General features: G+C 58.2%; 1 protein-coding gene across 1 annotated transcript in view; it reads right to left on the bottom strand.

Moving 5' to 3' along the window:
* IL3RA (interleukin 3 receptor subunit alpha) overlaps positions 1-19,982 on the bottom strand; it is a 26,706-nt gene extending 6,724 nt beyond the window's left edge. The window contains exons 1-6 of the mRNA XM_045471933.1: positions 19,563-19,982; positions 17,405-17,501; positions 14,719-14,837; positions 14,256-14,373; positions 7,052-7,167; positions 5,061-5,087 (exon numbers count right to left, since the gene is read on the bottom strand). Of these exons, the coding sequence (XP_045327889.1) occupies positions 5,061-5,087; positions 7,052-7,167; positions 14,256-14,373; positions 14,719-14,837; positions 17,405-17,468 (444 nt within the window). The 5' untranslated portion in view covers positions 17,469-17,501; positions 19,563-19,982. The remainder of the gene's footprint in view (positions 1-5,060; positions 5,088-7,051; positions 7,168-14,255; positions 14,374-14,718; positions 14,838-17,404; positions 17,502-19,562) is intronic.

Genomic DNA, 19,982 nt, shown 5'->3' with positions numbered 1-19,982 from the left:
TAACTGTGAAAAATCCCTGATTTCCCCGTGACTTGCTTGTACCTGTCTATAAAAGGGGTGTAAAAACCTCACTCGGGGCCTCTTAGCGTCACCGGCAACGAGTGCGCCAACGACCGGGTTCGAACCTGCAATAAACGACCCTTGCCGCTTGGCTTTGGCTCTGGACTCTGGTGGTTCGTTTTTTGGGGTGTCTTGAACTCTGGCGTTACATTGGGGGCTCGTCCGGGATACCCCCAAACCCACCAGACCCCAAGTCAACGGGTCATTTCTGAGACCGATGGGTAAGTGAGCCGGCTCTGTCCGTTCCTGTTTGTCTGTTCGTTTCTGGCTCTCCCGCCGCGGGATCTGTATCAGAGACTGACACAGCCCTGGCGGACACGCTATAGGGCAGTCAGTCGGGACCAGTAGGAGACGTCCTCTGGCACCCGTCTGGGGCACCATTTTGGCCCATGGGAACTCTTTGTTCGGGTTACAGACACCCGTTCTGTATCTGTTCTCTTCACCAAGGCACTTTCTGTTTGCCGCCGCGCTTGCGATTTAACTTGTCTCCTCTCCTCTGCAGGTATATCCGGCTCACTCCGGGAACATAAAACTAACTTGACCCATCTATTTCTTCCTATACAGACTATGGGACAGAACCAGAGTACACCTCTCTCCCTTCTTCTGGCTAATTTCAGGGATGTCCAGGACTAGAGGCCATAACCTAAGCCTGGACATCCGCCGGTCGAGACTTATCACTTTCTGCCGGTCTGAGTGGCCCACTTTCGGGGTGGGCTGGCCTACCGAGGGCACTTTTTGTTTGCCTATAGTTGCTAAGGTCAAGGCCAAAACCCTCCTGCCAGGATAAGGAGGGCCACCCAGACCAGGCTCCCTATATCCTCGTCTGGCAGGATCTTGTTGAAAACCCTCCACCCTGGATGTCTCCCTTCCTTTCCTCAGGGTCCTGTAAGATTCTCGCGGCCGGCTCCACTGACCCAACCAAGCCGCGAACCCCCTCAGCGCCCCTAAATCCCATATTGCCCGATAGTCAGGACCTTACTATCCCTGGACCCTCCCCCGTATCTTCCCCCTCCCCTCGCACCCCAGGCCCTGCCCGCAGCAGCCGCCCCACCAGTTGCCCCGCTGGCTGCCCCCCAAGGGGAACCAGGAGGACGGGAGGCAGCAGCCGCACCGAGCCCCATTGAACATGAAACCAACCGCGAAGGGCCAGCCGGCCGAACTCGCGGGCGCACCCCAGCGTGAGCCAAGCTCTCGCCTCCCCGACTCCACTGTGGCCCTACCCCCTGCGGGAAATAGGACCCCCGATGAAACGGGCAACCCCCGACTCCAGTATTGGCCCTTCTCCACCAGCGACCTTTATAATTGGAAGACACCAAAATGCTCGGTTTTCTGATAACCCTAGAGATCTTATAGCCCCTCCTAGAGAGCATAATGTTCACCCACCAGCCTACCTGGGATGACTGCCAACAGCTTTGGCGACTCCTGTTCACCACGGAAGAAGGGGAGAGGATTCAACTTGAACCGCGGAAGCTGGTCCCCGGGGAAGACGGTCGACCCACTGTTAACCCTGACCTCATTAATGCGGCGTTTCCCTGAACTCGGCCTGATGCGGACCACAACGCGGCAGAATGGTAGGGGACGACTGCTCATTTATCGCCAGACTCTAATGGCGGGTCTCCGGGCTGCAGCACGCAAGCCCACCAATTTGGCCAAGGTTGTACTCGGTAGTACAAGGTAAAGACAGAGAGCCCTGCCACCTTTTTAGAAAGATTAATGGAAGCCTTTAGGCAGTACACCCCCATGGACCCCGAGGCCCCCGAAGAAATCCTGCCCAGGTATGGTTTTCCAGTAATGATAGGGTCAGACAATGGACCTGCATTCGTCTCTAAGGTAAGTCAGGGATTGGCTTCCGTACTTGGGGCAGATATTGGAAATTACATTGTGCCTACCGGCCCCAAAGCTCAGGACAAGTAGAAAGAATGAATAGAACATTAAAAGAGACCCTTACTAAATTGACTATGGAGACTGGCGCTAATTGGGTAGAATTACTCCCCTACGCTCTGTACAGGGTTCGCAACTCCCCGGACAAGTTGGGCCTTACACCCTATGAAATCACGTTTGGCCAAGCCACACCTATCATACCTAATCTTAAGTCAAAGCTCATTCAATTAGACCAAGATAACAGCCTCTTGTCTTGTCTCAGGGCTCTTACAGCGCGTTCATGAGGCCGTGTGGCCTAAACTAGGAGAACGGTGTGAGACGGGGCCCCCACCCACTCCCCATCAGTATCGTCCAGGAGACTTGGGTGTCCTCGTCAAGCGACACCGGCAGGAGAACCTTGAACCCAGGTGAAAAAGGACCTTACCAAATCATGCTGACAACTCCCACCGCCATCAAGGTAGATAACCTCCCTCCCTGGATTCACCACACCCCACGTTAAGCCTGTCGACCCACTGTGTGACCTCGTGGGACACACTGATAGAAGACACTACTTGGACCGTAGACCGGAAGTAAGAAAAACCCCCTCAAACTAACCTTGCGCCGTGCCTCCCCTAGACATGTTCAGGATAGTGACCCTTGTCCTACTAGCCCTCAACCTCAAACTCCTGGAGGGAGGACTAGATGCCCCCGTTGACAAACAGAAATTGTACGAAGCTCTGTATGGAAGGCCCTGTGATTGCAGAGGTGGCGTGGTCAGCACCATTGTCTCCCTGCCACACAGTAAAGAAAGTAGCCAGCTCTGTAGGAAGAGGGGGTCTACAGCGAAGCTACACTCAAACCCAAGACTGGGGACCACGACTGCTTACTTAACCCAGACCTAGGACACCACCGGACTCCAACAACAGTGCTTATGTGTTGACAAACCCAAGCCCCTGTCTTTTATGACAAAATGTTTTTTGCTCCACTTTCCAGGATTCGGTGCACAGCTCCTGTTATGACTCCTACCAGCAATGTTTAGGGCCAGACAACTCCCCTGCCTCCTTTACGGCCATCCTACAGAGTCACAGGGCAGCCGTAGCCAGTGATGACAATAAGCAAATCCTAGCTGGCTGCCGTGGCTCAGTCGGAGGCGCCGTCTGCTGGAACCCCCGAGCCCCCATACGTGTGTCTGACGGTGGAGGACCCCAAGACGCTGTCACACAGATGGAAACGCAAAACGAGGCTCAAGGACCTCGCAGAACACATGTATCCACGGCTTAATTCCACCCCCCAGTTCTCCCTAGGCACAGACCCGTACGAGTTAGACCCTCAGACCATGTCTGTCCTAGAAACCACTTTCTCACGCTTAAACATCTCTAACCCGACTCTAGCCCGAGATTGTTGGCTTTGCCTACCCCAGCAAACCCCCCGACCCATCGCCATCCCCACTGAAGTTGATGTCAGCATAACCAAGGACTGCCTTCCTTCTTCCCTACCTGACCCCTTCCCCGTTCAATTCATTAGCCCGTTCGATGCCTCTTGCTTTATAAATAATCTTGCCTCCCAGAATAACAGCATAGATGTAGGGATCGTATCCCTTGCCCATATGACACCAGTACGTCACTATCAACTCCTCCTCCTTCTGTAGTAACAACACCACCGTTTTCGTCTGCGGAAATAACCTAGCCTACACCTATCTTCCCCACAATTGCACTGGAGTATGCATCCTGGCCACCCTGCTACCAGATATCGACTTAGTCGCAGGAAAAACCCCCATGCCCGTCCCTAGTCTGGACTTTGTAACTGGCAGATCCAAACGAGCTGTGGCTGTTATCCCCGTCCTGGCAGGCCTAGGAATTACAGGTGCATTAAACCACCGGGACAGCAGGATTAGGAGTCTCCATACACTCCTATCTGCGACTCTCTCGGCAACTAATTGACGATGTCGAAGCCTTGTCAGGTACAGTCCAGGATCTGCGAGATCAGCTAGATTCCCTAGCGGAGGTGGTGTTACAGAATAGAAGAGGGTCGAATCTGCTAACCGCAGAACAAGGCGGCATCTGCTTAGCCCTACAAGAAAAATGTTGCTTTTATGCCAATAAATCAGGAATAGTTCGGACCAAAATCAAAACAGCTCCAAGAGGACCTCGCACGCCGACGAAAAGAACTAGCCGAAAACCCACTGTGGTCAGGACTCCACGGGTTTCTCCCCTACCTTCTTCCCTTTTGGGCCCCCTCCTATGCCTCCTCCTCCTTTTTACCCTCGGCCCTATTATAATCAACAAAATAATGAACTTTATCAGGGACAGACTAAACACCATCCAGGTTATGGTCCTTAGGCCGCAGTATCAGCTCCTAGACATGGAAAGCGAGCTTGATTAGGTAACACTGCGGGACCCAAGATTGGTTCCTCAGGTACTTGAGAAAGGGGGGAATGAGAGGCCTGAGCAAACGGGAAACTTAAGCAGCTTGTTCCGCTTCCGTACAATTGCTTGGCGCGCCCGCGTATTCCCGACCAATCCTTGAGATACCCCTACCCCCAGTTGTGGTTTGACCTAAAGGCGGGAACCAATCGAATTCTGCTAAGTGTTCAAATTTAAATATCAACCAATGGCAGCTCTGTAACTGTGAAAAATCCCTGATTTCCCCGTGACTTGTTTGTACGTGTCTATAAAAGGGGTGTAAAAACCTCACTCGAGGCCTCTTAGCGTCACCGGCAATGAGTGCGCGGAGGACCGGGTTTGAACCTGCAATAAACGACCCTTGCCGCTTGGCTTTGGCTCTGGACTCTGGTGGTTCGTTTTTGGGGTCTCTTGAATCTGGGCGTTACAACCTGAGTCGGAAACAAGGTGTGTGCACGTGTGAGTGAGGGATGGGAGGGGGGGCTCATGCTGCATGAGGGGGGCCCTGAGGCTAATGACAGGTGTCCTTGTGAGAGACAGAAGGGGGGACACAGGCACAGAGGAGAAGCCCCGGGAAGGCGGAGTCCCAGCTCCATGCGGTCTGCCCCCAGCACTGCGTAGGGGTGAGTGGGGCCCACACGCACAGCCCTGCGCAGGGGAGCGGAGGGAGCGCAATAACACAAGGCCTGCCCTTCCTGATGCCGAGTTGGCGGGGGTGGGGGGCTGGGGGACACTCACCTCCTCGGTGTAGGCGGGATCTGAGCCCTGCAAAACAAAACCAGAAGACGGTGGGTGCCCGCTGCTGTCCCCTGGGAGGGACCCTTGTTCTGTGAGCCCTGTGGTTGGGTGGGAATCGCCAATATAATGTGTGAATCAATATGACCGTAAAGGAGAGATTAACTGAAAGCTATGTGGCCTTGGAGTCCCGGGGGTGGGGGTTGGGGGGTCAATTGCTTAAGCATCCAGCTTTGGATTTCGGCTCAGGCCATGACCTCACAGTTCGTGGGTTTGAGTCCTGTTTCAGACTCTTTTTTGTTTTTTTTGTTTCTTGTTTTTTTTTTTTTTTTTTTTTTGAGAGAGAGAGAGAGAGAGAATGCACGGGAGCGGCAGAGAGGGAGGGAGAGAGCGAGAATCCCAAGCAGGTTCCCCACCGTCAGCACAGAGCCCCCTCGGGCCTCGAACTCACAAACTGTGACACCATGACCTGAGCCAAAATCCAGAGTCGGATGCTGGCCGACTGAGCCACCCAGGAGCCCCTGTACCTGGTCTTATAAAACAAAAACAAAAAAACAAAAAACACGTAGAATGAATAACGTTTGTGTTTTTGAGCACTTGTACGTTTGCAGAAACATGACGTATCATCACTAGTGAACTATAAACAATAAACAGAATATACAAACAAGTAAAGAAAAGTGATACCTTTAAGTCAATAATTGAGTATGACATACTAAGTACCTCCAAACGTTTGCTCATTGTCCTTCAATTTGCAGACTTAAAAATTTTGAAATTTATTGATTGATCATCTCTGCGCCCAACATGGGGCGCAAACTCACGATCCCTCAGATGAAGAGTCACACGCTCCACGGACAGAACCAGCCAGGTGCGTTACTCACTATACATCACTCTGCATTTTCCACGCCTCTGTGTATACACGGGATGCCCCAGGGTGGCCCTTGTGTCCGGCTGACATTTGTGGGGGGTCGGATTCCACAGTGTGGCTATACTTTGTTCGTCCCTTCTCTTGGGTCATTCCCAAACACAGCTGCTGTGACCAGTCAGGGCCCCACTCTGCTGGAATTATGTTTACACTTCTCTGGGAGCCACACCTCGCAGGGGATCTGCTGCCTTCGTAAGCTGGAACCAAAGGCTCTTCCAAAGCGACTGCGCCATTTTTTAAGTAAAGGATATGGTTTTATCCTGGCTCTTGCAATGCAGAGAATGCTCATCCATGAGGAACATCTCACAGAAGAAGGAGCCACCTGCGGGTTTCCTGAAACGGGCCATACTGTTCGAAATGGCCACGAGTTAGTGGCACAAAAGTGTTCCAGTCAAGTGGGTGACAACCTGGCTGACACTGGGTTGGGCCAGACTTTGTCATTTTCGCTGATCTAACGGGTGTGGACCAGCCTCTCCCTGCGGTTTGCATTTTCTCTGCTACCTTTTCATGTATTTATGGGTCATGAATACATCTTCTTTGGGGAAGTGGCTGTTTCAACTTTTTGCCCTTTGGGTTTTTTATACGGTTGTTTATCTCCTTGGTATTGACTTGAAAGAATTCCTTATCCACCCTAGACGTGCGTCCTTTGACAGACAAATGCGCAACTGGTTTTCTTCCACGTGTGACCTGCCTTTTTAATTTTACCTCTGTCTTTTCAATAGCCAACACTGTTACTTTTGGTAAAGCTAAAAAAATTTTTTTATGCTTCATATATTTTTTTGATGATTTTTAGAGACACACACACAAAAACTTAAATGATGTTTACTTTTTTCCATTTTTTTGTTAGCTTTTTTCACTTTATGTAGGGTTTAGCTTCTATTTATTTTTAAGTTTATTTTTTGGTTATTTTTTATTTAATGTTTAGTTTTAAAAGATTAAAAGCAATTCTTTTTGGTTCATATTTGTGTGTGTGTGTGTGTGTGTGTGTGTGTGTGTGTGTTTTATCTGCTTCCAAACCCTCAGGGTATAGATTCTGGAGAATCTAGAATTTCCAGTGGGGGCAAGCATTTACCTTTTGTATTTCAAGTTCGTATGTAAATCTGTGATTAAAGTGGCTTGACATATTCCACTCCATGATTGAATAGGATTTATTACACATTCCAGTGATGTTGGGCAGACTTAATCTCTCTAGGGAAGAAAAAAAAAATTTTTATGAGTAAAACAAATCAATATTTTTCATCCCCTAGAAGATACTTAAAATTTTTTTTTAAATATTTATTTATTTTTGAGAGAGAGAAAGGGAGAGAGAGACAGGGCATGAGCAGGGGAGGGGCGGAGAGAGAGGGAGACACAGAATCCGAAGAGGGCTCCAGGCTCTGAGCCGTCAGCAAAGAGCCGGTCGTGGGGCTCGAACCCACAAACCGTGAGGTCATGACCTGAGCCAAAGTCGGACGTTTAACCAACTGAGCCCCCCAGGCGCCCCTAGAAGATGCCTTTAAAACAGGCTTCTTACAAATTCGGATGCAGGGGAGGCAGAGAGAAGGTCATTTCAAGGTTGAAGACAGGGCAAAACACCAAGACAGATGCCTGACAGGATATCTGGTTGAATGAGGGCCAGCTGCTCAGACACCAGCCTGCGAGAGACCCCTGCCCATGCCGAGATCCTTCTGGAAGGCGCTCCTAGGTCTGTGCAGCTGAGTCCCCCGGAATACACCTCATGGTTTCCCCTTGGCCACACGTCCACTGCTCTCCGGTCCGCCCTTGGGGCTGCTGGGACCCTCCCGTCCGTGTGTCCCCCCTTCGGGGTGCCGTTCCGGGGCTCTGCCCCCAGCTCTCCCTCCAGAGGGTCGGCCTCTCTGTCGCCAAGGCGCCAGTAGCTTCCTGTGTGACCGCGTCTGAGACGACACCACGGGTCCGACCTCTACGAGGAGCCCAGCCCTGCGTCCTTGCCCGACTGCCCTGCGGTCCGCCTGGACCCCTGGCAGAGAGCTCCCCGCAGGGTGGTCTGCAGCTCGGGGTCTCCTCGTCTTTTTCTCGCTCCTGCTCCCCCTCCTCGCCTTCGCCCTCCTCCTCTCTCCCTCCCCTCCTCCTCCCCTCCTCCTCCCCTCCTCTTGCTCTCCCCCTCCTCTCCCTTCTCCTCTCCTCCTGCTCTCCATCCTCCTGCTTTCCCTCTCCCTCCTCCTCCTCCTCTCTCTCCACCTATGATGTCATCCTGCACCCAGCCTCATCTGGTCCCTCTTTCTACCCCAGCAGCACCCGCAGAACCCACTGCAATTCCGTCCTGGGAAACAATCTCAAAAGCGGCTCCCCCCGCCCCTCCCTGCAGCCGTCCAGGCTGTGCCGTCTCCTGCTGCCTTGCACGGGGACCTTCGGGAATGGCCTTCCCCCCTCAGGACCAGGACGCCCTCGGCCAGCAGCCTGCTTGGGAGGACGCGCCCATGGCAGGGCCGCGAAGGGAGGCCCGGGCGGCAGGGACTTCCCAAAGAGCGGCCGCTCAGTCCCGCTGGGGAACCACCCTGCAGACGAAGGAAGGCGCCTGGTAGGAGCCCCCCAGCCCAGGGCGAGGGAGCCGGGTTACTCACCAGCCCCTACGGCTTCCGGCCAAGCACTCGTGTGGCACCTGCTCAGGGGCTGAAAGGCTCGGTCACTACATAGCACCCACGTGCAGGGTCATGTGCAGGCCCGGGGCCCCGCGGGGCAGGAAGGGCCCGGGCGGAATGCGACTTAACTTCTAAGGAGCTCTGCAGGGGCGCCTGGGTGGCTCAGTGAGTTAAACATCCGACTTTGGCTCAGGTCATCATCTCCCGGTTCGGGGGTTCAAGCCCCGCGTCGGGCCCTGTGCTGACAGCTTGGAGCCTGGAGCCTGGTTCGGATTCTGTGTCTCCCTCTCTCTCTGTCCCTCCCCTGTTTGCTCTCTCTCTCTCTCTCTCAAATAAATAGTGTCTTTGCAGGTACCATAAGTGAAGGTTCTGGGACGACGTCCTTCTGCATCAAGGTGGCCCTAAATCCGATGACGACTGTCCCTATAAAAGTCAGAACAGGAGACACAGACACAGAGGGGAAGCCCCAGGAAGACGGACGCAGACACGGGAGGGACGCGGCCACGAGCCCAGGGACGCCTGGAGCCCCAGAAGCTGGAAGAGGCAGGAAGGACCCTCCCCTGGAGCCTCAGGAGGGGGCACAGCCCTGTCCTGCCTGGATCTCAGACTCGGATGCTCCCAGCCTCGTGGTTTGGGATCGTTTGTTAAGGCAGCCGCTGGGAACCAACAGTCCCCCCCGGACCCGATTCTCCGTGTCAATGGGCCATGTCTCTGATACTCTGAGGGCCCGGACCTGGCCAGTCCACGCCCAGAGACATCGCTGTCCGTGGCCCCAGGCTTGGGTTCTTGGTCTCCTGGTGCCATCTGGAAATCGCTCATAATGGTATGGCACGAATTTCCCACCCACAAACTGGTGGCTTGGGCCAGAGAAATGTGTCCTCTTCCGGGTCTGGAGGCCAGAAATCTGAAGTCCACGTGTCCCCAGGACTGGTTCCTGGTGGAGGCTCACAGGGACACTCTGTTCGCGGCCCCTTTCCCACTGCGGGCGGCTGCTGGGGAGGCTGGGCGTCCCTGGGCTGGGCACGCGTCACCTGTCGCCGTGCCTTCCTCCTCTCCTGGCCTTCTCCTCCGCCCCGGCCTGGGCCTCTGCGTCTCCTCCCCTTTGTATGGGCAGCACCGTATTGGGTTGGGTGGGGGCTGCCTTACTGCACGTGCAAAGACCCTGTTTCCACATGAGGCGCCTTCGCAGGCGCCCGGGGGTGGCCCCATGTTTGCGCAGGACAACAGGCATCTTGGAACTCGCGCAAGTGAGGTCCTGGGGCGTCGGCGGAGCCTGAGGCCAGGCGCGTCCCCGCCGGGCGCTCACACACACGCACGGACCAGCCCAGCGCGCTCCCTGCCCGCCGGTGCCGGGAGCCGCGGGGTGGACACGGGGGGACGGGCGGGGGCAGCGTGCGTGGCGTCGCACGAGGCCTTGCACGCGGTGCGCAAACACCCGCGAGGGAGCAGCGTCCGACCCGTGCGGACGCAACACAGCGTCTCGGCCCCAGGGGAGGGAGTCCCCGGGCGCCGGAAAAGGCCCCCCGCTTTTCCAGTGGGAGGCCTGCCTTGTCCCCTCTGAACCCCCGTCTCAGCTCAAGCCGCGGCTCACTGCACCCGGCCCCCACGTGACCCCGCGCTTCTCGGGGCTGGCAGGGGCCGCCGTGCGGAGAGGGGTCGGCTTTAAGGGAACGAACCACGAGACAGCTCTGCTAAGGTGGGGTCCGCGCGCCCCGAACCCGAAGGAGGGTGGACACAGGGCCTCGGCGGGCGCCGCGAGCACGATACTGAGCCCCCCAGAGTCCTGGCGGAAACACGTGCCATCGCCTGCCCTGACCCCACCCCCCCAAGAAGGGGACCCCCTGGGGAGGCGATTAGGCTTAGGTGACGTCATGAGGGTGGGGCCCCCGGGATGCTTTCCCGGCTTCCCACGAAGACCACACGGCTCCCTTTGTCTGTGCCCCGTGCGAGGTCCCGGCGAGGAGGGGTCCCCAAGCCAGGAGGACGGTCGCCCCCGGGACCCACATGCGCCCCCAGAACCCTGAGAAACTACCGTGTCACTCGAGCCGCCCGCCCGCGGTGTCTCCTTACGGCTGCTGGGGCTCCGGCCGTCAGCAGGTGCGGCCCTGGAGCGTGTCCCCCGCGCCCTCCCCCCCCCCCAGGTCAGCAGGTGCCACCTGGGAGCCCGTCCCCTCCCCCCACCCCCCGCCAGGACTCACCGATTCCTGCTAGTTCCACAGTGAGGTCGGAGCAGGGGATCCTCGCGCCCTTGCTGGTGCCCTTCACCAGGAACTGGACGTGCTCCCCGAGCCCGGACACGTCGTCGAAATGACACCGGATGTGTGTCCCCCGATCGTCCACCCCGTACCGGGGACACTCCTCCTCCTTGTAGGTCCTGCGGCCACCAGCGGGCACTCAGCCATGACCCAGCACCGCCCCCCCCCCGCCCCCCCGCCCAGCACAGCAGGGGCCGCCAGCCGAGACCCAGCGCCCCCCCCTCCCAAGCCTGGCACGGCCGGGGACGCCGCTGTCCCCCCAGGGGCCCCGGCGCCCGGTCGACACAGCCCGCCGAGCCTGCGGCCGCGCCTACTTGAGGTCCTGCCAGTGTAGGCGATACTGGACGTCCCCGGGGGCCGCGCGGCCCGCCTCCCAGCTGCACGTCAGGAACTCCACGTCGTGCACCCAGCAGCCCAGACGCTGCGCGGGCCGCCTCGGGGTGGCCCTCTGTGCTTGCGGAGGGCGGAGACAAAAGCACGTCCCCGTGAGCACGGGCGCCGGCGTCCAGGCCCCGGGCGAGTTCACACACGCTGGCAGCAACAAACGCCGACGGACGCGTCCTGCGCCGGCTGGCCTCAGTTTCCCCCCGGGGCTTGACTCGGTTTCCCCCCGGGGCTTGACTCAGTTTACCCCGTGGCTTGACTCAGTTTCCCTTCGTGGCTTGACTCAGTTACCCACTGTGGCTTGACTCAGTTTCCCTCGTGGCTTGACTCAGTTTCCCCCGGGGCTGGCCTCAGTTTCCCCCGGGGCTGGCCTCAGTTTACCCCTGTGACTTGACTCAGTTTTCCCCCGTGGCTTGACTCAGTTTACCCCCTGTGGCTTGACTCAGTTTCCCCTCATGGCTTGACTCGGTTTCCCTCCGTGGCTTGACTCACTTTCCCCTCGTGGCTTGACTCAGTTTCCCCCCTGTGGCTTGACTCAGTTTCCCCCGTGGCTTGACTCAGTTTGCCCCGTGGCTTGACTCAGTTTACCCCCTGTGGCTTGCCTCAGTTTACCCCCGTGGCTTGACTCAGTTTCCCCCCGTGACTTGACTCATTTCCCCCCGTGGCTTGACTCAGTTTCCCCCCGTGGCTTGCCTCAGTTTACCCCCGTGGCTTGACTCGGTTTCCCCCGTGGCTTGACTCAGTTACCCACTGTGGCTTGACTCAGTTTCCCTCGTGGCTTGACTCAGTTTTCCCCCGGGGCTTGCCTCAGTTTGCCCCGGGGCTTGCCTCAGTTTACCCCTGTGACTTGACTCAGTTTTCCCCCGTGGCTTGACTCGGTTTCCCCCGGGGCTTGACTCAGTTTCCCTCGTGGCTTGACTCAGTTTCCCCCGGGGCTGGCCTCAGTTTCCCCCGGGGCTTGCCTCAGTTTACCCCTGTGACTTGACTCAGTTTTCCCCCGTGGCTTCACTCAGTTTACCCCCTGTGGCTTGACTCAGTTTCCCCTCATGGCTTGACTCGGTTTCCCTCCGTGGCTTGACTCACTTTCCCCTCGTGGCTTGACTCAGTTTCCCCCCTGTGGCTTGACTCAGTTTCCCCCGTGGCTTGACTCAGTTTGCCCCGTGGCTTGACTCAGTTTACCCCCTGTGGCTTGCCTCAGTTTATCCCCGTGGCTTGACTCAGTTTCCCCCCGTGGCTTGCCTCAGTTTACCCCCGTGGCTTGACTCGGTTTCCCCCGTGGCTTGACTCAGTTTCCCCCATGGCTTGACTCACTTTTCCCCCATGGCTTGACTCACTTTTCCCCCATGGCTTGACTCAGTTTACCCCTGTGGCTTGACTCAGTTTACCCCCCCGGGGCTTGACTCAGTTTCGACTCAGTTTCCCCCATGGCTTGACTCACTTTTCCCCCATGGCTTGACTCAGTTTACCCCTGTGGCTTGACTCAGTTTACCCCTGTGGCTTGACTCAGTTTCCCCCCCGGGGCTTGACTCAGTTTCCCCCCGTGGCTTGACTCGGTTTCCCCCGTGGCTTGACTCGGTTTCCCCCGTGGCTTGACTCACTTTTCCCCCGTGGCTTGACTCACTTTTCCCCCATGGCTTGACTCAGTTTACCCTCCGGGGCTTGACTCAGTTTCTCCCCGTGGCTTGCCTCAGTTTCCCCTGGGGCTTGCCTCAGTTTACCCCTTGTGGCTTGACTCAGTTCCCCCCGTGGCTTGACTCGGTTTCCCCCGTGGCTTGACTCGGTTTCCCCCGTGGCTTGACTCACTTTTCCCCCATGGCTTGACTCACTTTTCCCCCATGGCTTGACTCAGTTTACCCTCCGGGGCTTGACTCAGTTTCTCCCCGTGGCTTGCCTCAGTTTCCCCTGGGGCTTGCCTCAGTTTACCCCTTGTGGCTTGACTCAGTTCCCCCCGTGGCTTGACTCGGTTTCCCCCGGGGCTTGACTCAGTTTGCCCCGGGGCTTGCCTCAGTTTACCCCCCGGGGCTTGACTCGGTTTCCCCTCATGGCTTGACTCACTTTCCCCCCCGTGGCTTGCCTCAGTTTTCCCCTTATGGTTTGACTCAGTTTCCCCTATGGCTTGATGCATTTTTCCCTCGTGGCTTCACTCAGTTTCCCCCCATGACTTGACTCACTTTCACCCATGGCTGCCTCAGTTTTCCTTCATGTCTTGACTCAGTTTCCCCCATGGCTTGCCTCAGTTTCTCTCCGTGGCTTGCCTCAGTTTCCCTCCGTGGGTTCACTCACCTTCCTCCGTGGCTTGCCTCAGTTTCCCTAGTGGCTTCACTCCTTTCCCCCCCGTGGCTTGAGTCAGTTTCCCCCACTGGCTTGCCTCAGTTTCCCCCGTGGCTTGCCTCAGTTTCCCCCCATGGCTGGACTCTGTTTCTCCCCATCAAGCGCCTCTTAAAAACAGCCGAGCTCGGGCGCCTGGGTGGCGCAGTCGGTTAAGCGTCCGACTTCAGCCAGGTCACGATCTCGCGGTCCGTGAGTTTGAGCCCCGCGTCGGGCTCTGGGCTGATGGCTCAGAGCCTGGAGCCTGTTTCCGATTCTGTGTCTCCCTCTCTCTCTGCCCCTCCCCCGTTCATGCTCTGTCTCTCTCTGTCCCAAAAATAAATAAATGTTGAAAAAAAAAAATTAAAAAAAAAAAAAAACCAGCCGAGCTCTCTCTGAAACGCAGGTCACCACGCATGCGCTCGGGACAACGGGACCCTCGTCCCCAAGGCCCCAGGCCCACCTGGTCCCCCGGTCGCCTCGCGCCCCTCCCCTCCCGGCCTCAGCCCTGCCCACCATCCCCGTGTCCTCATTTGCCCGGTTCGCTTCCAGAAGCTCCCGCAGACGACCTCCTTCCGCCTGCGTGGACCGCTCCCCGCCCCGGGGTCGCCTTGTTTTGTCGCCACTCCCCGCAGGGACCCCCGCGGCAGAAGTGGTGACGCCTGCGTCCGTGGCGCCAGCTGGCAAGGGGCGGCCCACGCCCTTCCATGCCGAACCCCGCTGCCCTCACCTGGCGTGGGGTACAGGATCCCCGCGGAGAACGGCGGGTCCCCGGTGGAGGCGACCGTGAAATTCGTCACCTGACACGAGGGAAGTACGCGGAACTGGCAATAACGGTTGTCGATGGCCTACGGGGAGCGCGTCACGTTGGGCCCTGTCGCCCAGGGCGTCAAAACCCCGCCCTGAGCCACGCGCCCTCGGGCTCCCGGCGACCTTCTCGGAAATCCCGGCCACGTGCGTGCACGGCCTTCTGCACGAGGCGGGACGGGCGGTGCCTGTCGTGGGGTCTCAGCACGGCCGAGTTGCAGACCCCCAGACGCGGGCCCCCGGGGCCGCGGTACCTGGCGGGGACCCCCCCACCCCGTCCCCGAGCCCAGCCCGCAGGAGAACCCCCACGTCTGCGACACCAGGGCCGGGCGGTGGCTCTCGGGTCCCCGGAGGACGCCCGGTGCCCAGGTCGGGGACGAGCCTACCTTCGTGATCAGCCTCGAGTTGATGAAACAGAGGATCTCAGACACGTTTCCGCTGAGGTCCCAGGTCAACCTTCTCGTCTCCGGCTGCATTCGCAGGTTCTTAATCGGCGGCTCGCGATCTGAAACGTTGACACAGGGTCGCCTGAGGTCACAAGAGGTCCCGCCGCTGAGGGCTCATGGTCCGTGGGGTGGAGCCCCGTGTGGGGCCCTGGGCTGACAGCTCAGAGCCTGGAGCCTGCTTCACATTCTGTGTCCCCGTCTCTCTCTCTCTCTCTCTGCCGCTGAGACCCAGACGCCCATCAGATACTTGGTGAGGTTTTCTCTGGGGTCCCTTTGAAGGTCCCACAGTTCCCACAGGACATGACTTTCATAAACGTCCACCTCGTTTACGGCCTGTGAGTATGATGATTGCTGATCAAGATCAACGACCTTCGTTGCATCAGCAAAACCAACCCACGCAAACACCTAGCTTTCCGGCTTGGGGTTCTCGCGACGTATAAGGATAACTTACTCCTTAACAATTAAAATAAAAAACAAAAAACCCCGGAGGGCGCCTGGGTGGCTCAGTCACTTAAGCGTCTGACTCTTGAACTTGGCTCAGGTCATGATCGCACCGTTCCTGACTTCCAGCCCCGTTATCAGGTCTGTGCTTACAACGCGGAACCTGCTTTGGATTTTCTCTCCTTCTCTCTGTCTCTCTCTCGTCTCAGAAATAAATAAACAGTTAAAAAAATAATAAGAAAATGCACCAAGGGAAATTTTTTTCTAAGTTGAAAATGTAATTCTTAAAGACGTTTTTACGTTTTATTTGTTTTTGGGACAGACACACGGGAACAGCAGGGGAGGAGCAGAGAGAGAGGGAGACACAGAATCCAAAGCAGGATTCAGGCTCCTAGCTGTGGGCACAGAGCCCGACGCGGGGCTCGAACCCACGGACCGCGAGATCATGAGCTGAGCCCAAGTCGGACGCTGAACCCACCGAGCCACCCACGTGCCCCGGAAAATGTTAATTTTTAACAGATTCTTACGCCTCCAAATTTACGCTGAGTTCTACCAGCTCAACATCGAACGTCATTAAAACGGGTATGAAAAATGAAGTAACGAATCTTAATTTTAGCAGATCTTTATCGTATTTTACGTGGTGTTTATGAATAACATCAATATCTATAAAGGATCTGATATTTAAGGAAGAAATACTGTCCTGTGCACAAACTTTCAAAAAAGAAAGGAAAGGATGGGAAATATCTTGCGACTTCGTTTTCGGAAGCCATCGTCATCCCAACATCAAAATCGGAGGTATGGAAAGGAAACGCGAGGGGCGCCTGGGTGGCTCAGTCCGTGACGCGTCTTGTTTTCGGCTCGGGTCGTGATCTCAGGGTTCGTAAGTTCGAGCGCTGCGTCTGGCTCTGTGCCGAGTGTCAGAAGGCTGCTTGGGATTCTCTTTCTTCCCCTCCCCTGCTCGTTCTATCCCTCTCTTTCTAAATAAAGAAATCAACTTAAAAATTAAGAAATATAACATAAAAGCAAACTCAAGGCCAGTACCCCCTTGTAAATATAGAAATCCCTTAGTCAATAAAATACACAAATACATAAACCCGGTAATAGCACACGACCCAAGAGACTTACTCGGGGAATACAAGGTTCTTTTAACCATGAATAGAATCCACCCCATTCACAGAAAACTAATAATCTCCATAAAAGCAGGAAACAAAAAAATGACTGAATTTAAAACCCATTTGGGATTAAGATATCTAAGCAAACCAGGAATGGAAGAAAATTTCCTTACCCTGATCCATCTATGAAAATGTTTCGGCTAATTCAGACTCACTGGTGAAAGACTAACCACTTCTACTTAAGGCTAGAACGGGGCAAGGCATGTGATTTCAACACTTCCTCGGTGGTGCTGCCTGGATCTTGGTGGTCCTGCCCCTCCTGGGTCTCAGGGGTCCTGCCCCTCCTGGATCTGAGCTGATAAATCTATGTGTCCTGGCCTCCGTCGCAGACCCTGACAGCCGCCTTCAGGGGACAAAGACCTTCCTCTCCGTCCCCACAAAGCATGTGAATCTCACTCGCGTTAGAGGAGGGAGTGAACGTCTAACGGGTTATGAAATCTTGTGGCTGTGTCCCCCCCCCCCCCCCCCCCCCCCCCCCCCCGCTGCTCACAGCGCCCGACTGATAAAACGGCCGAGGTGGGGACAGGGAGGTGCTCCTGCAGAAGTAAGACACTTGCGGCCCGGAGCCCCACCCACCTCTGCGAGCGCTGGGAAAGAGGCGCCTGAGCCCTCTCTCGCGCCCCCTGCGTCCTCGGAACCTTCCTGATGGCGCCCGGTCTGCAGGCAGACGGCCCTGCGTTCCCTTGGGTCACTATTGAGTCTCCCTGTCCTTTCCTGAACCCTGGACCCCCCTCCTCCAACCCCCTCTCCCCTCCTGCCCCCTCTCCTCACCCCAGTCCCTCTCTTCCTCCGCCCCCTCCGACCCCCTCTCCCCCCTCCTTCCCCCAGTCCCTCCTCCCCCCAGTCCCTCTCCCCCTCCTTCCCCTCCCACCCCCTCTCCCCCCTCTGTCCCCCTCCCTCCGTCTTGCCCTCCCTTCTCCCCCCTCCCCCATCTCCCCCCCCCCTCCCCGCAAAGCCACGGAGCCGCAAACACCTGGACAGACGCGCACAGCGCTCGTGGGTTTCCGCCTCACCTTCGTCCCTGTGCAGCAGACAGCACGCGGGCGTCAGACACAAGGCCAGCCACAGGAAGGCCATGGCGCTCGGCTCCCGCGTCCCCGAGGGCGCGCACTGGAAGAGAAGGGACCCTCAGCGCGCGCCGTGCGGGGCGGCGAGCCCGGGGCATCGCGGGCGCAGGGCGCACGGAGGGAGGGAAGGCTCCGGCGGGTCTGCGTGGGCGCACCCCTGCGCGCGTCTCCTGCGTGTGCACGCGTGGGGCCAGCCCTGGGGGGGTGTGTGTGCGCGTCCGCCGGCCGGCAGAGACCCCCCCCCCCCCACCCCCCCGAGCCCGGAGCCCGCTCCTGGCTCCCGCCTGGCCCACCGGCCGGGAAACGCCGCGGGGAAGGAAGTGCAATTAAGATACGAAGTCAACACAGACCCGGGTTCCTGGGCCGACAGGGTTACGGGAACTGGAGGCTGCCCGCCCCCTGACGCCCCAGCCGGGACTGCTGGCCACGGCCGCCAGGGTCGCCAGAAAGCCCGCGCGCCCACCTGGCCCTCCGGGGCCCGCACCTGCGCGGCCGGGCCTCCCGCTCTCCCTACCGACCCCGCGCGCGCGCCCCATCTCGTCACGCGCGCGCCCCATCCCGTCACGCGCGCCCTGGCGGCCGGCGCTCTGTGCCCCGCAGAGAGTGGCCCGCGAAACGTGCCACCCGGTTAACCCCCTCCGGAAAATCTCTGCCGGGATGGAAGAGCTGGGGCCGCCGACCCCGCCACCTGGGCTGGGCATTCACAGCCCCCGTCACAGGACCCAACATGGACCCCACCCAGGGGTTTCAGCTCGTCTCCCGAGCCTCTCTCTCTCGCAGTTCTCCCGTCTCAACGCCCGAGAGACCCCCTCCCAGGAGAGGGGGATGGTAGGAGCCACGATTGCCTCTGGGTTAGTAATAGAGGGATTGTAGTGGGTTTGTAATACAGGGATCGTAGTGGGTCTGTGATAGAGGGATGTAGCCCGTTAGTGACACAGGGATTAGGGTGAAGAGAGGAAGGCATCAGGCTCCGTGTGTAGCAGGGGACCCCCAACCCTATTCACCGTGAGCCAGACTTCAATGCGACGTTCACAAAACGTGGGTGCGGGAAACGCAGAGGACGGAAAGATGGGGCTTTCGAACCCGTGGGCGCAAGGGCGGCCTGGGGCTGAGGTTCCCGCGGACGTGGGGCGCTCCGGGCTGCGCCCAGTGGGACAGGCGGTGCCCGCGGAGACGTGACTGCGCGGGGGTCGCGGGTGGCGCCCACGGGCCCCCCACAGGAGGGGCCAACGCTGAGCGCCCCAGGGCGGGACCGGGGCCTCCCCAGACACAGCCCGGCGTCCCCGTCTCGTGGCTCCGTGGCCCGCAGGACCTCAGTCACCACACGGGACACGCGGGCATCCGTGGTGTTTCAAGTGGATCCATTCATTAATATTTTTCTGCAGGTGAATCCCCATCAAAATGCAAGCAGAGCGCCAAATGGCACAGTCACCACGTCTATGTGGCTCCGGAATGTTCCAGGCCCCCCCAAAGGAGACCCCGCCCCACGAGCTCTCACTCGGATGCCCGTCCCCAGAACTAAGAGAGAGAGAGAGAGAGAGAGAGACAGAGTGAGCAGGGGAGGCGCGGTGAGAGAGGGAGACACAGAAAGGAGGCAGGCTCTAGGCTCTGAGCTGTCGGAGCAGAGCCTGATGCAGGGGTTGAACCCACGAACTGGGAGATCATGACCTGAGCCCAAGTCGGACGCTCAACCGACTGAGCCTCCCGGGCGCCCCTGTTGTCCACAATTGTTATAAACGGGATGGCACACGGTAGGGTCTCGCGGGCTTGCTTCTGTCCCTGAGGATGCAGTGCTCAGGTCTATGCAGCGGTCACAGCTTTGCTGCTTTTCGTGGCCCAGTAGTGTTCCCCTGTGTGGACGGACCCCACTCTGCACGCGTTGCCCCTCCGGGAGGGATTCGTGCGTAACCATCCCTCCAGGGCGCGTGGAGTCCCCCTCCCCCGGGGGGGGGGTACGCCCAGGAACCTGTGATCCCAGCCCCCAGGCCCTCCCAGCTGGGCTGGGCTGCACGCGGGGACCAAGCCACCCCCAGTGGCGCAAGCGAATTCTAGCACATTCCCCAGTGGACGTGACAGCCGCTCGCGCGGTCTCCAGCATCCTTACCTGCCGTCGCAGACCCGCCGCCTGCCTGGTGTCCCTCGTGCAGCCTGTGCTCGCGATGTTCCCTGGGACGCGGAGAAGGTCCGCGTGCGTCCCAGCCTGCGCGCCGGTTGTTCCCCGGGACGCAGAGAAAGTGCGCGAGTGGCAGGCGGCAGCCGGCCTGGGGGGGCCCCCCCGGACCGCGGGCTCCTCACTCGTCACTCCTTCCTCGCCTCGGAGGAAGTGTCCCCAAATAGAAACCAAAGCCCAAAGCTGGCTGCGCTTGCTTCTCGGGGACTTTATAGTCCCCGCCAGGGGCCCCACCCCAGAGGCCAGACCCGGGCACGGTGGGCGTGGTCGGGGCCTGCCCGAGGACCCCCTCCCTCCGACGGCGCCTCCCGCTCTGTGCCTGTGTCTCTGCCTTGAAACGCGGGGACAGCCGCT

This window comes from Leopardus geoffroyi, chromosome X (genome assembly GCF_018350155.1).
Source record: "Leopardus geoffroyi isolate Oge1 chromosome X, O.geoffroyi_Oge1_pat1.0, whole genome shotgun sequence".
In the NCBI taxonomy this organism is placed as follows: domain Eukaryota; kingdom Metazoa; phylum Chordata; class Mammalia; order Carnivora; family Felidae; genus Leopardus; species Leopardus geoffroyi.
This window is presented reverse-complemented; position numbering and strand designations above follow the sequence as displayed.